This window comes from Drosophila serrata, unplaced genomic scaffold (genome assembly GCF_035046125.1).
Source record: "Drosophila serrata isolate PLE 108 unplaced genomic scaffold, ASM3504612v1 contig_293, whole genome shotgun sequence".
In the NCBI taxonomy this organism is placed as follows: Eukaryota; Metazoa; Arthropoda; class Insecta; order Diptera; family Drosophilidae; genus Drosophila; species Drosophila serrata.
In genome coordinates this window covers 2,163,685-2,187,552 of record NW_028257191.1, presented here as the reverse complement: position 1 = coordinate 2,187,552, position 23,868 = coordinate 2,163,685, and the positions used below count along the sequence as shown (strand labels likewise).

General features: G+C 38.3%; 1 protein-coding gene across 7 annotated transcripts; it reads left to right on the top strand.

The window, feature by feature from the left end:
• The first annotated feature begins 903 nt into the window (after nt 1-903).
• Nucleotides 904-23,790, top strand: Nt5b (5' nucleotidase B). 7 transcript variants are annotated; one of them, XM_086836733.1, is made up of 10 exons: nt 911-1,465; nt 3,237-3,279; nt 3,488-3,769; nt 4,727-4,815; nt 21,034-21,107; nt 21,544-21,757; nt 21,819-21,965; nt 22,165-22,285; nt 22,349-23,323; nt 23,386-23,790. In XM_086836733.1, the coding sequence occupies exons 3-10, from the start codon at nt 3,683-3,685 to the stop codon at nt 23,524-23,526; spliced, it is 1,848 nt and encodes a 615-aa protein (XP_086692859.1). In that variant the 5' UTR covers nt 911-1,465; nt 3,237-3,279; nt 3,488-3,682; the 3' UTR covers nt 23,527-23,790. The 7 variants fall into 7 exon arrangements, with proteins under 7 accessions (XP_020797835.2, XP_086692859.1, XP_086692858.1 ...); XM_086836732.1 differs by having other exon boundaries at nt 915-1,455; XM_086836734.1 differs by having other exon boundaries at nt 939-1,465; nt 3,558-3,769.
• Nucleotides 23,791-23,868: the final 78 nt, after the last annotated feature.

Below are 23,868 nucleotides of genomic sequence, written 5' to 3'. Positions count from 1 at the left end.
TAGAAAGAACTCTCTATATATATATATAAACTTTGCAGGGGAAGTAGAAAAAGGAGATATGGTTGAAGCCAGAAGTTTCCTGCACAAGTTACTCCTTAAGTAAAAGAGTTTTTTGGTCTTAAATCGATCATTAAAAGGTAACAAATTTAAAGCCACTTGGGACTAATAAACGTTATTGTTTTATTCTTAAGTTATGATTACTATAAATCTTGAGTTAAGAATCATTTTTAACTTAAGAGCTACATATAATTGTTACGTTATATTAACAAAATATCTTACATTTTTGACTAATTCTTTTATAACGTTAGACATTTATGCGAAATAATAAATATCTAATGGCAAGCAGAGTTTGCTCCTTAAATAACAATAATATTTGAAAAATTACATTGTAAATGTTATCAATACAATAATAAAAGTTGACTCATATTGAATATCACGTAATTTATGTAATCAAATTAAGAAGATAAAGAAAAATATCTATACAAAAATCCCAGCAACATACAAAATAAGAATATACATATATAATTTCATTTTAAACATTTCAGGTTAATTGAATTTATGATTAATTTCAAAGTTTTAAACTTGTTTATAATATTTTATTAATAGCGCTACCCTACAGTGTCGAAAAGGAAAAACATTGTTAAACATATAGACTTCTTTTCATGTTTTCCATATAAAAATAACCTCCAACATTTAGCAGACATTTGAATTTCCCGCCAGTCGCGCCAAATTGAGGGGCACAGCATTGCCAGCTGTTAAGAAAATGCCCCGTTGTTTACAAACAAAGGCGAGCTTTTACCGGCAACTGCAATTCCATTCTCTCTTTCTCTTTCGCTATCCCTCTCTGGCCCCCATCTTCGCCACCCTGTTGTTGTTGCTATCCCTATCCGAACCGATTTTATCAGAGAGCGAGTGAGAGAGAGATTGGGAAAGAGAGCAGGGCGCATGCGCTCGAACTGTCAGAATTGCAGGCCAAAATGTAAACGAAAATCGAAGTAAAGGCAAATTCTCGAAATGCTAACATCGCATCATCCGGCAAACGGAAAAGTGTAGTTAACAAATCCAGTGGAAAACAAAAGAAAGTCCACAGCAAGCACAATAGAGGCCGCGGCACCACAAATATAGGAACACAACGAGTTCGAGCGCTGAGAAAAGCAAATTAAAGAAGGAAGCCAAGAAAGCTTGGCACACATTCTTCACCCACACAACACAAAACAACACACGCTCTCTCTTCTTCTCCTCACTAAATGGAAATTTTGGAAAAGTTTTGAAAACGTTGAAAATATCGGGCAGTGTGTTATGAAACCGTTGTCGCCGCGTGTGTGAGTGCGAGTGCAAGTGCGTCGTCCAGTCACTGGAATTTGGAAAGCCAAAAATAAACCAAAACCAACGCCAAAAACCGAATCAAAACCCCTGAAAAAACCAAGAGATAATTGTGCATCCCAGAAACTTCAGGTAACTGCAGGTAACCATTCATGTTCCGTTAGCAGGAGCACTGACATTTGCCCCTAATTGCTCTTGGCCAGCAGATGACTCATGCGGCATTAGTCAGTGTTGCCAACTCTCGCTCGAAATTAGATAGCTATTTTCATAAATCTTTTAAAGCCAAAGATATTGAAATTTGCCGACAAGTTCCGTACAAAGTAGAGATAGAGAAAGAGATAAAGACAACGATCGATATTTTTACATCACAAAATAAGTTAAATTCGAAATTTTCAAATTTTACTTAATTTAAAATTAAAAAAAAATTCCTTAATTCATCGATTGTTTAACATGAAAAAAAATTTCTACGCATGCGAGCGTCTATATTTTTTGTACTATTACTCAAGTTAAAAGATTACTAATAATTTTCCTAAATAATTTTCATAATTTTGCATTTATATACATTAACACAAATTTTTAATTGATGATTATTAGTAAAAAGAAATAGTTAATTAATATTAATTAATATGATCTAAAATCCGACACTACATATTTGTTGGATTTAAAAAAATATTCCGTTTATATTGATTATATATAAAAAAAGAAAACAAAGGAAAAATTAATTAACATTACACCCACAATATATATATTGAAAACTAGACAAAAGATAAATGTGATTTTTAAATAACCAAATCTGTCGACAAAATCGCCGAGTTAGCAACACTGTCTCGTTGATGTTGCAATTGTTTTTGTTGCTGTTTCTTTTTTTTTTTTTTTTGCTCACGGACATGGGCATATTTTTAGGGCCACCTTTCTCCGCCTGCCGCAGTAATACACGTACTTGCACCTACACCCACAATTGGCCGCTGATAGATCGATATGTGTGTTATTTAGACACACCGGCCAACGGCTGGGGGCGTCATGTGATTTTGTTTGCCGGCAATGGCACATCAAACACAAAAACAACAACTACACACACTCGCACACACACACACACCACTGGCGCATAAACTTATTTTCTGCAATTACGCAGCAAAAAACAACCTGAGCAACGGGAACAAAAACAAAAACAACAACGGCCGAGGCAAAAACACGATAAATTAGCTTAATCAGCACTTGGGAACCTCTGCTGGCGTCGCAGTAGCAATCGCTCCGAAACAAAAACACTGCCTACTTTTGGGCAAAGTTAGTTATTATCCGAATTTATGGACGCATCCTTTTCCAAAAGGCAATTTCCTTTTACTTTAACGATTATATACACGATACTGAAATTGTAATTCAAGAGAATATATATTAAGATATTTTCAAAATTACTTTTTTTGAGGACTTGCAGTGAAGTCAAAGTTAATTTAACTTCAACTAGATTTCTTAATTGATTTGAGGCAGTAACGACCATGCTATAAATTGGTATGTTAGAAAATAACTGATTGAGTAATAATAGGATCAAAGGACATAAAAAATGATATAAGAAATATTCTCTGGACCAGAGAATTTTGATAATTCGCGGATTAGGGCTTTGGACGCTACTGGCTTACAATTAAAATTCCTAAAATATTACTATAAGCAACCTTAAATTCCACAAAACAAAATAAATATTAATAACTAAATAAAGCCCATCGTAATATATAACAAATTGGACAACTATTAACTCTGTAATTATCAATATTACATTATCAAAATTAAATAAATAATAAGAGCTAAATAAATACCTTTGTTAAATAAAGCAATATTCTTAAGTTATCAATTATAGATAGTCTACGTTTTCTAAATATACCTTTATAAAATAATTAATAGAGTTCTTCTAATTTTTCCAGACCCCTAAAAGGATCATATTTAAAGTAATCGATTGAGTACCAGGTATGTACGTAGTCTACTGATACGACTTTATGTCATCATCATTGATGTTGTTCATCAATCCCTCATGTACAAACTGCTGTCCTGCTTTGCTCACACACACACACATACACCAAATACCTACACAAAGGCATTTTAATTTCGCACATACACACCAGTGTTGGTTATGTTGGCAATGGTAAACTTACCTCGTTTAACAAACACTTTGCAGTACCGCCAATTAACAAGCAGAATCCAAAGAACAGGCACCGTAAGATATCCAACTAACACTACACCAGCAGCTGCTGCTCACTTGCGACATTTGTCAAGGAACCAGGATACTTGCTCCTTTGCACACCGGATCCGCCCCATCCACATTCGTGGCCCAAATTGTCAACGGTGCTGCTCCTATGCCAGTTTAGGCAAAATGCAGGACACGCCCAACCAAGATGCACGGTCCCCGGATCCGCTCAAGTCCTTCGATAGGGACTATTGCGACCTGCCGCCATACCAAGTAAGTACACTGGTAAAAAACAGTCCAGGGATAATAAGAAAGAAACATACAAAGTTTTTGAAGAGAATTCAAATACAAAACAAAAGGTTTCTATATGTCTTATGTTTACTATTCTAAAACAATTGGGAAATTAAAAAATAAAAACATAAAAAATGTGCTTTAAAAGTGGACTCGACAACTCTGGAACCTACTCACTGTCTGGTAACTCTTTGTGACTAGGAGTGATAAGCTATTCATAGCACTGGTGTATATATTTAGATAACATTTAATTAGAAAAATTTTTATCAAGGGAACAAACCAAATTTATTTCAGATTTTTCTATTAGTTTTCTCTATTTTCTTTCTCAACTGATGGCATTTTAAGGAGTTGCCATATGGCAAAAGTAAAAGATTAAACAAGATGGCAATGTTGCCAATGATCTTCCTCGATTTGACCTTGAAAAATAAATGATTTCTAAATAAAAACATTTTTTAAACACCCTCACATATTTTAAATTTAATTTAACTCAACAATTTGAAAGGAAATTGCTATTCTCAAGTTAATTACCTTTTTGCAAATATATCAATATTTAGAAAAAATATTTTTGGCACTGCACAAAAATGTGTGTGGGATCTGAGACAGCAGCATATCAATCAGTTGCAGCAAAACTCATTAAACTTGTGCCAATTGTGTCAGTCAAAAGAGGTTGGCCAGAGTTGCCACCCCCCCAACCATTCCCCATCCTTCTTATTCTTTGTTCCTATTTTATTGTTTTTGTTTCAAGCACTTTGATTGCTTTGCCTGCACTGCACAGCCTGCGTTCTCAATTTCTACTCATCATGGCCCCCATGCCCATATTTTCATTTTCAATTTTTCCCCAGTTTATAATCCCAACGTGTGTGTGTGAGTGTGTGGGGATATAGATAAAACTGCTTATTAACTTTGCCAATTTCGGGCTCTTGTTTTCTATTTTTCCAGAGCGACATGAGTGATTCTGCACCCAATACCCCGGGACCGTGCTCAGCATCGAACCTGCCCAAGAAGTATTACCGCCATGCGGCCCACAGGTGAGTTTAAAGAAAATCTGTTAGCCAATTTTAGTGCATTTTTGTCATAGGTCAAGGCTTTCGAATGATATATAGTTATAGTATAGTATATATTATAGTCTATGCCTCAGTTTAAGCTCAGTGTATTTCCCCTAAAAGAAAGCGTTAAAATTGTGCACTGAAAAAGTGAGGTATACAGAGAGACAGTTGGCAAAATGAAAAATAGTGTCTCCATTCCACGGTCAATGCCAAGTGCGAGCGCTTTTCCACCACAACCTTATCGTCTTATCTCGCAGCGAAAACAACAACAACCGTAAAAACAGCCACTAGCTAGTTAATCCACACGAAGCAGCGACTGTTGACTTGACAACCTGACGTTGCTAGCGATGTCCCATTAAATGATGGGTATATTAGTTGTCTTTTAGGTTGTTTTGTTTTTCGTACTATGTAGATATAGAATAGAAAATACATGAAAAATAATAAAATAAGCATTATATAAAATCAAAGTAAGGAAAAGCAATAGAATTCTATGTAGGTATTTAAAGTGTAGATTGTTAGATAAGGTACAATTCTTTTTATATTCATTTTGAGTAGTGGATTGGATAAAATCCAAATAAATAAATCAAGAAATATACACTAATTAACCAATAAACAAATTCGAGCTTTAAGGTTTCGTACATTTTTAATTTAAATGTTCTTATACGACCGAAAATTCTACAAATAAATTGTATCAGGTTTCATTTAAACATAAAAACTAAGTAAATATAAAATAAAAACCTTAAAATAAGACCAACATAGGACTAAACTACTTTCGTGATCACAATTTTATGCAAAATTCTTAATTTTTTCTACAAATTTAGTATCAAAAAGGAAAACTGCCCACATGGCGTATGAGTAATATGGTTTTTAGCTATAAATGCATAATAATACAGAAACTCTTTAGGAATATATAAAATATATTTTAATAATAATATGTTTATGCTACTTTCGTGATCACAATTTTATAAAAAATCTTAATTTTTTCTACAAGTTTAATATCAAAAAGGAAAACTGCCCACATGGCGTATGAGTAATATGGTTTTTAGTTATAAACGCATTTTGATACAGAAACTCTTTAGGAATATATAAACAAATTTGATTAAAACTTTTGCTTTTAACATTATCCTATGTTCCAAAGCTACAAGCTTATAAGATACATAACGCTTTTCGAAATTTTTTCTAGTTTGTTGTGAAATAAGAGAGGTATTCGACTGGGCCAGTCCTCATTATGCCTCGTTTCTCGTCTCTTTTGCCATTTTTGTTTCTGCTGATTACAATATTTTGTGACGCTGTCCATTATCACCCGGTTTTAAAGGAGAGGGGGGTGGGGTTAAGGTGGTGTGGCAGGGGGGGGGGCACCTGAAGGAGGGAGGTGGGGCAGAGGGAGGCGACCTGAATTGCTTGTTAGGCGTAGATGCAAGTGAGTGGGCACTTTGAGGTAGTCGAGTGTCAACTGCAACTGCAGACACGTACTGGCAAGTGTGTGCGTTTTTTTTTTTTTGTTTATGTTTATTATACAGACATAAATACATATATCTCTAAATACATATATATTTTTCGTTGACATTGACACGCTGCAAAGTGCAAAAGAGAGAGGGACAATATAGATTCCCATAAGATTTAACTCTGGATGTGGCCACGACTCGGAAAGGTGTTAAGTGAGTGGGCAGAAAAAAGGTCGGTGCTCTGTTTGCTTATATAATACCCGGGCATTGTGATCGATAACGATCCCTATCTCTTCCTCTCTCACTCTCTCTCTCTCTCTCTCTGTCTCTCTCTCTCTCTCTCGCGAGAGTTCGAAGATGAAATATGGAATGTGTGCCGGCAAATGAATATGCAAATGGCTGATGAAATATTTATGAACTTGCCGCGCCCATCGGCCATTATAATTGGGCCCATAATTAATGCATGACCATAATATCTACAGAATCATAGACCATATCATTCAGCTGCTGTCACTCTGAAGGTGTCGCCGGGATTTGCATATCAAAAACTATATATAAATACATAAATATATGTACATATATGTATATCCAGTTGAATACCGAATTTATGGGCTGTCAATAGACAGGTGGCAAGTGGAGAGCGTTCAATTTATAATCTCTGTGGTATCTCTTTGCGAGCGAAAACGCACGAAAAATTCCATTTAGCCATGTCGCGAACCCCCACGCACTCTACACTGGAAGAAATTGTATAATCTGTTGCATATTTGTATAATCTTTATCAGATTATTAAATTCAAGTGAAATTTATAATTTAGAAAAACTCATAAAGATCTTACAAAACCAGAGAGCTGGTGTGTAGTTGTTTTGTAAGATTTGTTATCCTTTATCAGTATTCTACTGAAATCGTACTATCCATTATAGTAAAAGGTACTATTCTACAGTAATAGGAAAACAATATTTTTAAAACAAATCCCGCAAATCTCAAAACTCATATTAAAAAAAAATTTTAATAAAGACTGATGTTTTTCCATCCCTTAAAATTTGAATTAAGACATCTTTTCGAAAATTATTACCTAGAATCAAAAATAAATTTGCTTTTAAAATTGTATCTAGCATTTATTCCCAGGCTTTTTTCGCTGTGTATTTAACTCAGTGGAACTTGTTGAATATCTTAGGGATGTGGGTCGTATTGCCATAAATAGTAAGAGCGTGCCACATAAAAAACTACACAAACTGGGCCATAAAATTATGAATTTCTAACTAAGTTACAGTCCTCGAACTGGATTGTAACTTAATTTGTTTACTTTACTTATGAAAGCTGTAATTAAAAAAGTACTAGTAAATGTTGAAATTAAAAATTATAATATAATATTTTTAAAGCATGTTTTAAATACTGGTATATTTTAAACTGGTACTATACTGGTAAAATTAAATTCTGAACTATCTTACTAAATTTCTCAAGTGTTGAATCGTCAAGACTTAAAATTTATTAGCATTTCGTCTTATGAGATAAGATAATATTAATTGTATTCATAATTATTAATTGTAAGAAAACTATAATTCCCAAGTCAAAAGTTGGTGATGGATTGAAATGCAAATGAATTCATTGTAAATTTTCAAATTCCCAATAACAAACTATAATTCCCAAGTTATAATTCCAAGTTAGATGCAATATCTTAAGATACTTTTATAGTTATAGTTGCTATTTTCCCAACCGCCGCTGTGTGCGTGAGTGTATTGACATGGTCTGTGTGTGTGCGTGTGTACATAATTTCATTTCTTCGCCACTTTCCAAGCATTTTCTGCCTGACACACTAAAATTTCCATGCGCACAAGTGGGTGTAACGGTGTACTCATTGTTGTTGTTGTTATTGGTGCTATTGTTATTGTTTTTATGCCCACTGTTGTTGTTGTCTGTTTGCTGTTTGGCGTTTTGTTTTTGTTTTTGGTCTAGCCATCGGGAGCTATTTTCAAGTGAGCAAGCAGGGCGTGAAGATAAAGCGGCAAAGAGAGGAGCAGGAGAAAGAGCTCCCCCCCAGAAAGAGAGAGTGCCGATTGGCAACGTCTGGAACATAAGTGATGGAAGCATTGATACCCTTTTACATGTGACGGCCACCGCCAGGTGTCGCTGGCAACAACATCAACTGCTTTACTGATCGATAATACCTCTGCGCCAAGTGGTGGGTAGCAAAACAAAAGTAGAAAACATTTTGTGTTTATTGCATAAAAGGCATCAAAACAACACAAGCTGAGCACGTCTACGTTGACACCTACAAAGTTTACAGCAGCAACAACAACAATAGCAACAGCAGTAGGCTAGACAGAGAGAGAGAGAGAGAGAGCAAAGCTTTTAACGGCAACGACGCCTCTGCCGGCAGCAGTGTTGCCAGGTGATGAGCGCCCATATAAGCTAGATTTAAAAAAAAAATAAGCTAGAATAAGCTAAACAATTTTTAAAAAATGCGAAAAAACAAGCTACACCCAAATATGAGAAAACACGAAACATATAATATATATTATTATATTATATGAATATGTTATTATTAAAGAAAGTCTTAAAAATATGTTCTTAAAGTAAGCACTTAAAACAAATTAGTTAATATTTCATCAATTCCTTCATGTTGTTCGTCGCCGAGTGTTCGGCAATGAACAAACAAAGCGCTGCTTCCTGATCCTGAGTCTTGCAACACTTAGCCGGAAAATTTATTTTTTGCGATTCAGCAACTGATCTCATTGATAAAATGTGCTTTTTCGATGCCGCATGCTGCCTGATTTAAAAAATTTTGGCTGATATTGTCGACTTACAGTAGCAACAATATGCTTTGGTTCCTTCTCCTGGCACTTAAATTCGTTGTTTTGGAGCCAAGCATCCCGAAAAATCTGTTTATATATAACTTTCGGCATTTTGAGGACACGCTTTACCTATTTTCACAACACAACAAAATTATTGGTGGTAACACTTCAGCCAACAAATCGATCTCCGATGACACTTTCGATTAGAAATAAGTTCACGATCACATAAAATGCACATAACCATCGGAAAAAAAGAACAAACTCCAATATTTTCATGCTATAAAGCATATTTTTCGTAAAAAACATTCCGTGGATGTCAAAAATACATAAAAAGCTAAAATATGCTAGATGAATTTTAAAATAAGCTATATTTCAAGCTATAAGCTAGATGGAAATTTTTCAAGCTTTTCTAGTTTCAAATATGCTAGAACTAGCTTATAATAAGCTAACCTGGCAACACTGGCCGGCAGTGTAAAAACAGAGAGACAGAGTGAGAGAGAGAGAGAGAGAGAAAGAGCCAAGTCGGCGGCGCACGCTCTCCCGCTGCTTTGCCAGCGGCTCTGCCAACGGCGGCTCTGCGCCGCCGCTTCCTTCCTCAATTTCCACATTGCACTTTCAGTTGAAATTCAAACGTTGACCGAAATTGTCGAGGAAAATTGAACAAGCTCTCTCGCCTTTTTGTTTTTTCCCCCCCCAATTCTGTTTTTGTTTTGTTTCGATCGTAAGCGCGGGCGCGCGCCTCAAAAAGTGTGCTGTGAAAACTTGAGGAGCAGAGAGATCCAAAAAACTCTGCCACGCACGAGATCATACGGATCATTCCAGTGCTGTGCTGCTAATTCGCGAACAGCTGATAAGATATTTATCGCCACTCTCTCTCTCTCTCTCTCTCTCTCTTGACACTTTCAATTCGAATTCCACTCCCACTTCTCGCTCTTCACTTCCACTTCACTATCAGCAGCGACGCGGCGAAGCATTTGTGGCCTTGTAATCCGCGGCAGCTTTAAGATGCCACAACCGAAGCAACAACAGCAACAGCAGCAGCAGCAACAAAAGCAAATGCAGAAGCAGCCGCTGCAGAAACATTCCGATTCCACTACCACTTCCACTTCCAATACCACTTCCAATTTGAGGTCCACTTCCAAATTCACACCAATTCCCCCCAATTCCATCACGAATTCCCAACGGGAACGGGAACGGGAACGCACACAGACCATCGGCGAAACGGACATGGATCAGTCGGTGCTCAATGGACTGGCGGCGGGCGTCGATGGCGCCGGCTACCATGGTCACAAGCGCGAGCTGGGTCACAGGTGAGCAAAGGTCTAAAAGTTAAAGCATGGAGTGAGAATATACATATGTATTTGTTAACAAAAAAAACTGTAATAATTAAGACAGTTTCGAATCAACTAGATTGTATGTTCAAACTCTTTAAAATCCAGCAAATATTTGTCTAAAATATATTTAGGAAACCTTAAAGATAAGCTTTTACGGCTTAATTCTTAACAATGTTCAACTATTATAACAGAAATCATTTGTAACTCAGTTACAAAGACTATTGTTTTTTGTAAATTTTAAAAATAACAATGTTAAATACATTTTTATATTATTTGCGTATTAATTTTCCTATTATTCCTAAGCTAGGTTATAGTACTCTGATTTTTATAGATTTTTAAAAAGTACTTCTAAAGGCAAGTATTTTTACAGAAATCATTTGTAAATCAGTTTAAAAGACTAATGTTTTTTTTGTACATTTAAAAGAGTAATGTTACATACATTTTAATATTATTTTCATATTCAATTTCCTATCATTCCCAAGCTAGGTTTATGATATAGTCCTCTGATTTTTATAAATTTATAAAACGTACTTCAGAAGACATAAATTATATCTCCAAGTTGTTAATGGTAAAGTTTTTTTCTCATAGATTTTAGAGTCCTATTTAATTAATTTACCAGCAGTGCAAGTAAGAGACTATTTATTAAGATCACTCTAAAACAGAAAGACTAGTTAGTATAAGATCGGACAGACGAATATCGAACAGTAGAACATGTCTAGATCTACTCGGCTGTTGATGCTGATCTACGACCCTTTAATGCATTGAAATTTCCTTAAAAAATAGAATTCTTTATCTTTGAACCCTTTAAAAGGTATAAACCCTTCAAAGTTATTAATCTTTCAAGGGCTTACTGAAATACACTATAAAGAAAAGAATCTATATAGGTATAAAAATTATTATCTTTTAAAAAACTATCATTGATTATAGTTTATGGTGAAGATTTCTAGAAACCTGTGACACATCATTGCATTGCATTTTACGCCACATCGAGAATGTTTTTGCATTAATACAAGTGGCTGTAGACCTTATTCAAACTCGGTTTCAAAAGCTGTACAATTATTTTCCATTAAGGGTGAGGCAATATTTGTGAAATATGAATATGAATATTATGGGTAAGACCCATTTCCCCCATTTCCAGCCATTCAAAATAGCGATATCTATCACTCTAATCTTGATTGAATCAGGCACCCTTATCGTTTCCTACTGACTCACTTTGGGTATGGGTTTGGGGATTTGGGATTAGCAATGATATATAATCACTTGGCGTATTTATTAGCATAGCCATATACGTAAATATATATTTGTACATTTGTATATTTCTATATATGTTTGCTAGAGAGAAATCGCGGAAACCTCCGCTGCTTATCGGTGCTCTCAACCTTTGTCATCTCTGTTAGTTTTCCAATCAGACGACTGCCGGGCCTCTTATCTCAATTGCTACAAATACAACTATTTTTAGGGCTGCTGTTTACAGTTATGAGCATGCCCTTGACCATGTCCCCCAGCCCCCCCTCAATTCTTCTGGCATTCTGCCTAATTGATGCCACCCCATTTTCCGCCCTTCGCTCGATCATTTAATTTGTGTTTGTATTTGATTTCATTGCTTGTGTGTCAATTAATGCAAATTTCTGGCTGTCGGACTGCCGGCATTTGTTTTAATGAGTCGTCGCCAACTAATCTCCGCTTCCAATCAAAGTAGATTAGCCCCCTAAACCCTTTATATGTATACCCACACCCATACCCCTACTCATTCCCATTTCCACACCCATACCTCTACCCATTCCCATTTCCCCCACCATTTCCCTATCCCCTGCTCCTCCCTTTGTAATTCCTCAATCATCGTTGAGTTAAATTGGCATATTTTTGTTACTCAAGGCACTCGCTTAACCCCCGCGGTCTTGGTTGGGGTTTTAATTCAGATGTAGCTACGTGACCTGCACACCTCCTCACCTTATCCTTTGACTCCCGCGGAAACCCTCTCCCTTTTGGCCCCTTCAAATGCAAACAATGTCTTCCATCTTTGTCCCGGTGAAGGACAGGAACAACCTGTGCCACCGGTTAACTTTAACTTTTAGCCGCCTCTTTTCACGATTGTCTTAAATCAGACATGCAGCACGGCTCCTACTCCAGCTCCTGTTCCTCCTCCTCCAGCGTTTTTCCAGATCTGATCAGATCGGAACCCCTTGGCGGTGGTCACGTAGTTGGCAACTTTTATTGCGTAGCCGGAACCGGAAGCGCCGCGAACATTCACGACAGCAGCCCGGGTAGGGATTGGAATGGCAATGGGCTGGATGGCAGGAACAGGAGCAAGGGCAGTAGGATATGGAAATGGGACAACAGAGGAGTAGTCACTGCAGTGGCACAGCCACCGCCACAGCCACAGTCATGGCATACAAAAAAAAAAGGAAAAACTTTAATGCAATTTGCATTTCATTGAAATTCACATGCTAAATTTATTTTAATGCGAGCTGTTCGCTCTTCTGTTTCCCCAGTGGCATTTCCAAAATTAATTGTCGCAACTTTTTGGGCGAAAACCTATTACAATTATTATTTCCAGGGTAATTTATGCGCATTTTCCGGAGCTCTCTCTCTCTCTCTCTCTATCTCCAGATGCATAACTTTAATGTTTTTCAATATGAGGCATTTAAGTAAAAGGCGGAGAAACAAAAGATCACTAAGAAATAAATTATTAGCACAAAGAAATACCAAAGAATGCAGCTGCTGAGGGAGTAAACAAAGACCCAAAGCCAAAGGCAATTGCGTACAAGGAATATATATTAAAAAAAAAAAAACATTGAATATAAATAATAATAATAACATTGACTGAAATAACGAATTAATTTCCATTGGAAATATGCGCATTTCATTTGAAAACAAAAATATATATACTATATGTAAATAGGATATAGGCACACACTTTAGCCCCGTGAAATCCACTTACCCGCCTTGTGGGCGTCAAAGTCAAGGTCGATTACCGCCCACTCAGTTCACTCCCTGCGGCTGATTATGTTTTGATTGGACACTGGCTAAATTATTTGATTAATGGGAAAATGCCAGAAAAGCACACAAAATTTGTGGCAAATGTCACATTGCAAATTGGAAAATCTCCCCCATATTTACACTTGCATATATCTGCATCTTTGTGGAGCATTATTACAGCAAACATAAAGTACAAACAAATATATATTCTGTGTGTATATGTATATACGTATCTAAACAAGGCAGAGATACGCATTTTGTATGGTCAATGTGGAATTTAATTTGGCATTTCGTTTTCGATTTTGTCGCGTCTCTTGTTTATGGCTTTTATGCAAACCAACAGTGGATGATAAGTGGGCGTGACAGGGCCTTCCTCTGGCCTTGAGTCACTTGCCTTGACATTGCATCATTAAAATGCAAATAACATTTTGCTCCTTGGGCTAAGCGGTGGCAACGCGTGTGCTACGTGTGCCGGGAGCTAGCAAGCCCAAGGATCAGGAGCAGCTTCATCAACGTCTTTCATACCTGGGTTCCCTGGGTTCAGGTGAAAATAGTTTCCCCAACAGTTGACAGCAGCAGCAACATGACATTCGAAGGGGTCTGGACATGTCCTGGTTGGGGATTTTTATCTGATTTCTATGCTATGTTCAAGAGGTTCAAAATGAGCGATGGTCACATTGTTTGCATTTAATTGTATTGAATATTGTGCTGGTCACTCTGAATCACAGTACAGAAAAATTAAAAAGGTACCAAAGAAGGTTAATATGTTATGTGTTGTATACAGGGAATAATTCTCTTAATCAGTTCTTACTTTTGTAAAGTTTGGCACGTGTGTAACTTAGAAGTTAGGAGCAGCTTCATCATCGTCTTTCGTTATTCTGGGTTCAAAAGTTCATGTGAAAATAGTTTCCCCAACAGTTGACAGCAGCAGCAACATGACATTCGAAGGGGTCTGGACATGTCCTGGTTGGGGATTTTTATCTGATTTCTATGCTATGTTAAAGAGCTTCAAAATGAGCGATGGTCACATTGTTTGCATTTGATTGTATTGAATTCTATGTTGGCCACTCTGAGGTAGTTGATTTCTTTTTAAGACTTATTCGCAATAAAGAAAAATTTAATGGCACCAAAGCAGGGAATAATTTTCTTTAATCAATTCTTACTTTTGTAAAGTTTGGCAAGGAGCAGCTTTATCATCGTCATTCGTTTTTCTGGGTTAAAAAGTTCATGTGGAAATAGTTTCTCAACAGTTGTCAGAGAAACAACAACATGGAATTTACTCTGGTTTCTGTGCCATATATGTTAAAGAGCTTCAAAATGAGCAATGGTCACATTGATGCGTTGAATTTTATGCTGGTCACTCTGATCTCGTTTCTTGTTAGATGAATAACGATTTTACTAGTATTACAAGGAATAAGATTCTTTAAGAAATGTAATATCTATAAATTTAATATATACATTTTTTAATATTACATTTCCTTAAGTACAAAATGAATAAATGTATAGGAAATGAGTTAGTACTTGTGTCGTATTGCATAGTTATATCTTAAAAAATAGCTATTTAATTCTAAACAAAATGCTTAATTAAACTTTTGATGTGTTGCTTATATTCTTTTCATACTGTGCCTTTAGTAGGCAGTGAAATTCACCAAGTCCCGGCTTGGTCCATCACTGATCTAAAACCAAATTTCAGCCCCCCAATTGGAGCTCAGGCGGCTTCGCTTTCATCTCTGGCACTCCGTGTAGTCCGGTCGCCCGTCGAGAGGTTCCCTCCGAATTGGATTAACCTCAGCACAATGCAATTTGATTAAGTTCGTTTAGATCAAATTGGATGCCACAGCATCCCCTGTTTGGTTGGCCCTTGCCGCCTAATTAAGCCCACGGTTCACATGCTAAGCCGCCCTCAATCAATTTGGGGCAACTACTCATCCCCCCAACCCTCAGTCCAATCCCCGCAACCCTTCAGCGGACCAGGCGAGCAAGGTCGCACGCGATGTTAGCCCAGCGACAGGTTCGACCCCTGACAATGAAATTGAAAGTGCCTTCTATAGTGGCCAAAAACAAAAAAAGGAAGGAGAGCACACAAATTGTCCCACGCATGACTATGATAACTATGATGATGGTGTCGAGGTGGGGCTTAGAAACCAAGTACCAATGGACTGTGGACGTACTTAAAGCATAGAACTCGAGAATGGTTTGTTTGGGTTGCGTTTTATTTTTTTCGGGGGCTCAGTTCGTGTTTGCCTCGAGCGCAGTCCGGGCGATTTTCTGTCTACAGTCTCTCGATTTGCTAGCAGGATTCGTGAGCGTATTCCCATACCTTGATTTGCCATTTGCCAAAAAACTCACTCAATGAACAACCTCCTTCTGAGAGCCTCCTCCTTCTTCTTCTTAGTCGTCGTCGTCGTGTGTGTTTGTTGTGGGGTGTGTGTGTGTGTTGAGTGTGTGTAAGTTCGTGTAGCTGGCAATTAAGACCTTAATTAGACGTAAACTCGTGTCGGAAGTGAACTGCGAATTGCTTTTGTCATAGTGCTACAGACAGCTTACACTGGTCAGCAAAGAGTTTGGGAGTCAAGAAGACAGCTTAGTGCTTATGAAAAGACAGCTTTAAGTCTCTAAGGATATATCCTCGTTTCCCGATGGTTGTTTGTCTAGTACTGTCCTTAGGAGGTAGCTAAATAAGTTGCAAAATGTCCTTAAGAGGTAGCTAAATAAGTTCCAAAATGTAAGAGTCTCTTTTGAAATTGATAAAGTCAGACCAATACTTGATCTATCTCTTAATAAGATTCCTTGCTGCCTGGATATAAGATGCATCTAAAATATATAATAGGGTTTCAAAAGACTATACCCTATAAATCTTCAAAAGAAACCTCACGCCTAGAATTAAAGAAGTTTCTGAAGCTTACTGCTACTGGAGTTAAGTGTTTGGAAGACTTCAAGGACTTTAGCAATCTTAAGAAACCTCTTGATCTATCCCACTTCTATGTTATCCTGTGTACTCATAGCACATGTGCTGCTCATATGTCCATAACTGTATACATATATGCGTGCTTTGGTGTTGCTGCAAAGACTATTTGGTTTTGTGGTTATGCTTATTAAGTCAATTATCGCCCAATTGCGCCGCCCTGGACCGCATAGGTGACCGCTATACGTTGGTTCCAGTGTGTGTGTGTGTGTGTGTGAGGATGCTGGTTTACTGGGATATACTCTCAAACACACAAAGGATATACTGGCACAGCAAACGCAATTGTTTTTGTTTGCCATTTTGATTTTAATTGGAGACCGAAACACCAAAGGACCCTTGAAGGGTGCTGACACAACCATGTAGCTATTGGGGCGAATTAGAGTGCGGTAGGAGAGGAGTATTACTGTACCTCTGTGGTTAATGGGTGCTCGTGGGGGAAGGGGGATTATTGCGGATATGCTTATAATTGAATTTAGAGAGCTCACTTATCAATTGAGAGCCTGGGGATAAAAGAGCTTAACCGCAACAATGATTGCTGCCTTTGATTGTGGACTGTTGATTGGTGTTGTTGTTGTTGGTGTTGTTGGTGTTGTTGGTGTTGTTGGTGTAGTACTAGGTGCTGTTATAGGTGCTGTTGTTGGTGTTGTTGCAGGTGTTGTTATAGGTGCTGTTGTAGGTGTTGTTGTTGTTGGTTCTGTTGTAGGTGCTGTTGTTGGTGTTGGTGTTGTTCTTGGTATTGCTGTCGGGGTCGATTGGTGTTGTTCTTCTTGTTAATTGGTGTAGCTGTTGTTGTTGGTGTTTCTATTAAAACTGATTAATAGTCGTGTGTGTCTTTTTGTGGATGGTACTCGAAATGTTAATTTAATTAGCCAATTATCATTAATCAGATATTAAACAAAGGCAATACTATCGCAAAATATAGGGTAGTAAAGTTTATTATTACAAAAGACCCTTGAAATCCTGGTTGAAAGGGGGGAAAGCTAAGGGATAAGTCAAATAATATTATTCAGATAGGAATGGAGCTTCCATTCTCAAAAAATCTGTATAGGAATATCTTTCTTTATTACGATTTCTTGATGAAAACTTCTTTAAATCAAGTCTTTTCTTAAATTGTAATTTATTATTATAGTCTTTTCATTCACATTTATTCTTTCTCTATATTTATATTCTCCAATTTATAGAAATATACCCATTTTTTTTAAATGTAATTGTTTATTTGGTGTACAATCACTGCTTTTATGTTATTGATAATGTTGAGTGCCAGAATGCCATTGTTGATGGTCAGTTCTGTCTGTCCACCTGCCTCCCTACCTGCCTGGCACTTGTTAGCACACCTCCTGATTGGCTGCCAATTGTTGTCGTGTTCACCTGCCCATCTGGAGATGGTCATCCTGGTCAGCTCGTTTACGCTTTGTTGGCTTTGTTGAAAGGGCAGTGTGGCAGTGGCACGTGGCACAAGCACCGGCACCAGCACCAACGTCAGCAACTGATGCTGAATGTCTCACAGTCTCAATTGCAAAGCTGCAATACGACAATAATGACGATGATTGTGCTGGCCACGGGGCACTCTAGCTGAACTGTTTGCTGATGAGTTTCAAAATAGAACCAGCAGCAGCAGAAGCAGCAGCAGCACTTTACCAAAAGGGAAGGGAATTACGTGGCATTACCCATACGCAATGTTGCCACATTCAGCGGTAGAGATACGAGAGGGGGATGATGTTGAAATTGATAAACTTGCATTGCCATGATATGAATTTTGATTTTACCAGCGAGTGCAATTCGACCATGGAGGGGACTGCGCTGAGTTATGGCCATTAAGTGCTCAGATGCAGCGTGAATCTAATCAAGAGTTGCAGCTGCATGTCCTTCGGTATGGAATAACAACTTCACAACATGACAATCCTTGAGGGGCAGACTGAGTGGCGGGTGCAAAACCGATAAGCATTCGGCAATAAATTCCCAATTTTCAACGGTGTCCAAAGAGAAGATAAAGGAGGAGGAGCTAGAAGAAAATTTTAACTTGACCTAAGCAATTTCCACACCACACATTTTCATTGTCAGTAAACAAGTTGAGAATGCATAATAATAACAATTGCCTCAATGGCAGTTTGTGTGCAACTGCAAGTGGCATCGCCAGGACAACTGCCACTGACATTAAGCCACCAGCAGGAGCAGCAACATCTGCAACAGCAGCAGCAACACCAGCAGCAGCAGCAGCAACATCAGCAGCAGCAACATCTCCTGCGGCCTTGTGGCTGCAGCCACAGAACGCGTAAGTGATCTTTCTATCAGCCAGTGTCAATGGACCGATTAAGAACAACAAATATCATCATCGGTCGGTGTACTATATACAAAAAATAACACAAAAAAAAAACACAAAAATAATGTACTTACATGTAAATTGTGTTGTGTGTCTGAGTGTGACCTCTGGCGAGTGTGTATTGAGCGAAAACATCGGCAATCAGTTCGTTGACGCACTTCAGGCACTTCGAGTTCAAATCGAGAGCTACAAATCCAAAAACAAGAAAACAGCACAACAATTTTGCGGATTTGTTATCAATGCAAATGAATGGTAAATACAGCTGCTCTATACCCTCTCATCATCTATAATCCCAATGGGTATAAATCGTAACCATTTTTCCGACTATGACAACAATTTCCCGGGTAAGATTCACGGATGTGGGGATGAAAACTATTTTAAGAACCGGGGGAATCAGGGCCATTAATTGACGTGCAGTGACAATTAAGCCATGTGCCATGCAGCGGTTTAGTGACATTTTTATTTATGCATTTATTAGATTATTTTTAGACGCGACGATTGCTAATTAATCAGATTACTCATTCACATTACATTAAGGAACTTGCATGTTATGTGAATCGAATCGATTAAAAGTCAGGCACAGGCTTGGTAGAAAACTATCTTAATTGTGTCACAGATTTATGCATTATTCGGTACGTATATGGATTGGCAGGATAGCGAAAAGCTGCAAGGACAACGTAAAGGAGCGGAGAAGCAACTTTCCAACTTTTCTCGCTTATTTGGCAAATGTTCAAGTGGACCAAAATTGCCAAAAGCAACGACAGAATAAATAAAACGCACAGCAGGGGATCCCCCCCCCAAACTGGGGCATAAAAAACTGTACCCAATATTCAAGGAAGTCGATCCTTGTATACTCTTCCTTCTGGAGAAAAAAAAGGGGATACAATCCTTTCAATTAATTAAAAGCAAACCCTTCCGCAGAAAGTGTATTCACCGAAACATTTTGTCCACGCTTTCGCTTCGCTAATGAGTTTTTCCACAAAAAGGAGGCTGGCGACTGTCCAAAGAGGGCGTGGCTTACACACACACACACACACGCCGCCCACAACAAGTTTCCAACACTAATTGCTGACCACAGTCGCCGCTGCAAATGGGAGGCGGGGCAGCCTCAATAACCAACGACAAAGTTGAAAATTGAATGTCCCACGATTTTCACGCCATTTTCATGCCTCAGTTGAGTCTCTCCTCCTTGTAAGAAGTTGTCGTTTTTCATGATATTTTTCATTTTGTTGCCAGTTTTTTTGCACTGCTGTTGATAACCCATTGACTTCGTTTTCAGATCGAACGATTGATCGATCGATCGATGACATTGATATTGCACGACATGAAAAACAACATTCGAGAACAATTCTATAGGAAAAATAAATATAACATCTTAAGTGTATTCCATTAGCTAATTAAACAAAGAGATATTTGAGCTTTAAGATATAAGAAATGTACGAGATATAAGAGGTACCAAATATATAAAAGATGTATGAAATTTACTAGATATAAGAAAAACAATAGATATAAGATTTATAAGAGATATAAGATATATACCTAAGTGATACAAAAAATATTGTAATTATAAGATATATAAATATATGAAATATTATATTATAAATATTACAGATGTAACACATATCAAAGATATAACAGATAATTTACATATTACAGGTACTACAGATACTACAGATAGACTTCAGACAGTACAGATAGTACACATATAATATATACTACAGATACTACAGATATTACAGATATTATAGATACTACATATAGTACAGATAGTACATATAGTACAGATAGTACAGATAGTACAGATAGTACAGATAGTACAGATAGTACAGATAGTACAGATAGTACAGATAGTACAGATAGTACATATAGTACAGATAGTACAGATATTACAAACATTACATATAATACAGATATTTAAATTATTACAAATATGACATATATTGAAGCTGTTACAGATATTACACATATTACACATATTACACATATTACACATATTACACATATTACACATATTACACATATTACACATATTACACATATTACACATATTACACATATTACACATATTACACATATTACACATATTACAGATACGTAAGATACTACAGATTATACAGATAATAACGATATTACAGATATCTCCGATATTAAAGATATTACAGATATAACACATATTACATATAATACAGATATTTACAGATATTGCAAATATTACAGATATTACAGATAATAACGATATTACAGATGTCACCGATATTACAGATACAACAGATATTACAAATATTAGAGATATCAGAAATATAACAGATATTACATAACAGTATTACAAAAAATAACGCATCTCTTCCATTTCGTATCATTTCAGAGTGTTTGTGAATAGATCCCTGCATTTGGAGAATATAAAGTACTATGGCTTCGACATGGACTACACCTTGGCAGGTGAGTAAGACCAAAGAAATATTAAGGATAAGATAAGTAAAGCCATGCAAATTTAAAAAAGCTTAAGAGTTGGGAAATCTTAGAGAGAGAAATGGAGAAAGAGAGAGAGACAGAGAAAGAAAGAGAAAGAGAGAGACAGAGGAAGGCAGAGAAATGGAGAAAGAGAGAGACAGAAAGAGAAAGAGTGAGAGTGAGAGAGAGTCAGAGAGAGAAAGAGAAACAGAGATAGAGCCAGAGATACAGCACCAAACAAAAAAAAATAAAGAATAAGAATATTGTTAGAGCTTAAGGAGAGTTGAGCATCCTGATAGCCAGAGAGACAACATTCTCTGGAACCTTGCATGTGCGTTACGCATCTTAATCCTTATATTGCAACTGAGTAACTGCTAACTAATGATACATTCTTTATTTCATTCTTTACTTTTATAATACCCAGAATACAAGTCGCCACAGTATGAGCAACTTGGCTTTAACCTTGTCAAGGAGCGTCTGGTGTCCATGGGCTATCCAAAGGAGATTCTACAGTTTGAGTACGATCCCACGTTCCCCGTCCGTGGCCTGTGGTTCGACACACTGTACGGCAATCTGCTAAAAGTCGATGCCTACGGCAATATTCTGGTCTGCGTGCATGGCTTTGAGTTTATCAAACAGTAAGTGATGCCTGAAATATAAATATAAAATTATATTATTATTGATTCATATCATTTATAGTCACCAGGTGTACGAGCTGTATCCCAACAAGTTCTTGAAGCTGGACGAGTCGCGGGTGTATGTGCTAAACACGCTCTTCAACCTGCCGGAAACCTATCTATTGGCCTGTCTCACCGATTTCTTCACCAACAGCAGCGAGTTTGTGCGGTAGGTCAACTGATGACATTACCAATAAGGAGAGAATATGTTCTCGATGGGATGTTTTATAGTTCTAAGAGAAAACCCCCATCGATATTCAGCTTATATCCATGTATCCCCTTTTCCTCCTCTGCTCCATCTCTGTTGCATCATCTGCTTTTCCTTTCTGTGCTCTCTATTCTCTATTCCTCTTCTTTACCCCGAACAGCGTTGAGCGCGGCATCAAAGCTGGCGATTTCCTTTTCACGTACAAGTCGATTTTCCAGGACGTGCGCCGCGCCGTCGACTGGGTGCATTCCGATGGCGATCTCAAGCGCCGCACCACACAGGTGAGAATTCCTCCTCCATACGTGTTAACTCCAACTCAAACATGATCTCTTCTCCGTTCGCAGAACATGGCTCACTATGTGAAGAAGGATGAACGTCTGCCCACAGTCTTGTCCCGCATCCGGGAGTCGGGTGCCAAGCTCTTTATGTTGACCAACAGCGATTATACGTACACCAATGAGATTATGACCTACCTGTTTGACTTCCCGCACGGTGCCACTCCCGAGGAGCCGCATCGTGACTGGAAGAGTTACTTCGATGTGATCGTTGTGGATGCCCGGAAGCCGCTCTTCTTCGACGAGGGAACCGTTTTGCGGCAGGTGGACACAAAGACGGGCGGCCTGAAGATCGGCACCCACATTGGTCCCCTGCAGCCGGGACAGGTGTATTCGGGTGGCTCCTGTGAGCTCTTCACCAAGTTCATTAATGCCAAGGGCAAGGATGTACTCTATGTGGGTGATCATATCTTCGGTGACATCCTCAAGTCGAAGAAAATCCGAGGCTGGCGCACATTCCTCATTGTACCCGAACTGGTGAGGGAGCTGCATGTGTGGACGGATGAGTGCCAGCTGTTTGCGGAGCTGCAGAACCTGGACATCAAGCTGGGCGATCTGTATCGGGATCTCGACTCGAGTGCCAAGGTCAAGCCAGATATATCGCAGCTGCGCACCTGCATCCGGGATGTGACACACAAGATGGACATGTCCTATGGCATGATGGGCTCACTCTTCCGCTCCGGTTCGCGCCAGACCTTCTTCTCCAGCCAGGTGGTGCGATATGCCGACGTCTATGCGGCCACGCTGCTCAATCTCATCTACTACCCCTTCTCGTACATGTTCCGAGCTCCGGCCATGCTCCTGCCCCACGAGTCAACCGTGGCCCATGACCAGGCCCATCAGCCGCCACCAGCTTTGGCTCCTGCTCCAGCTCCCGTTACCGGACCCTCCTCGGTGGCAGCATCACCGGATGATTCGGGGCGCTCTGTTGCCGGCACGGAGCAGGTGAAAGACACCAAGGATGCCAAGGATCTGCATCGTGCGGTAAGTCATCATTTGATAATTATATATTCAGTTGGATGTGATACTAATCCGTGTCATTGCAGAGCTCCATTGTACACACTCGACCCTCCACGCCCACTGTGGTAACCCACACCCATGACGAGGACTACTCCGAGGAGGAGGAGACGCCAAGTGGCGCCGAGTCCTCTCCAGAGCAGCCGCTGCGCGATGCTTCCGAGGATTAGAGGAATAGAGTCACCGCCACAGGAATGTTAGGATCAACGAATTTTTCTTCTCAACAAAATACCCCTCCCCACTCCCAATTCTTTTACTATGTAACCTTGACCCCTGAAACGCTCCCAAAAAAAACCGAATCCGCGGTCTAAGCAATTGTGAAACGTACGATTTTCCCTGGCGATTTTACCCAAGCACAGATATGTGAAACTATATATATATATATACCATATATGATATATACATTATACATTATACATTTAGCTGGTTCCATACATATAATGTGTTTTTTTTTTTTAATTAAAACCATATATTGCTGTAATTGAATGAGAATAAGTGAGTGAATTAATTAT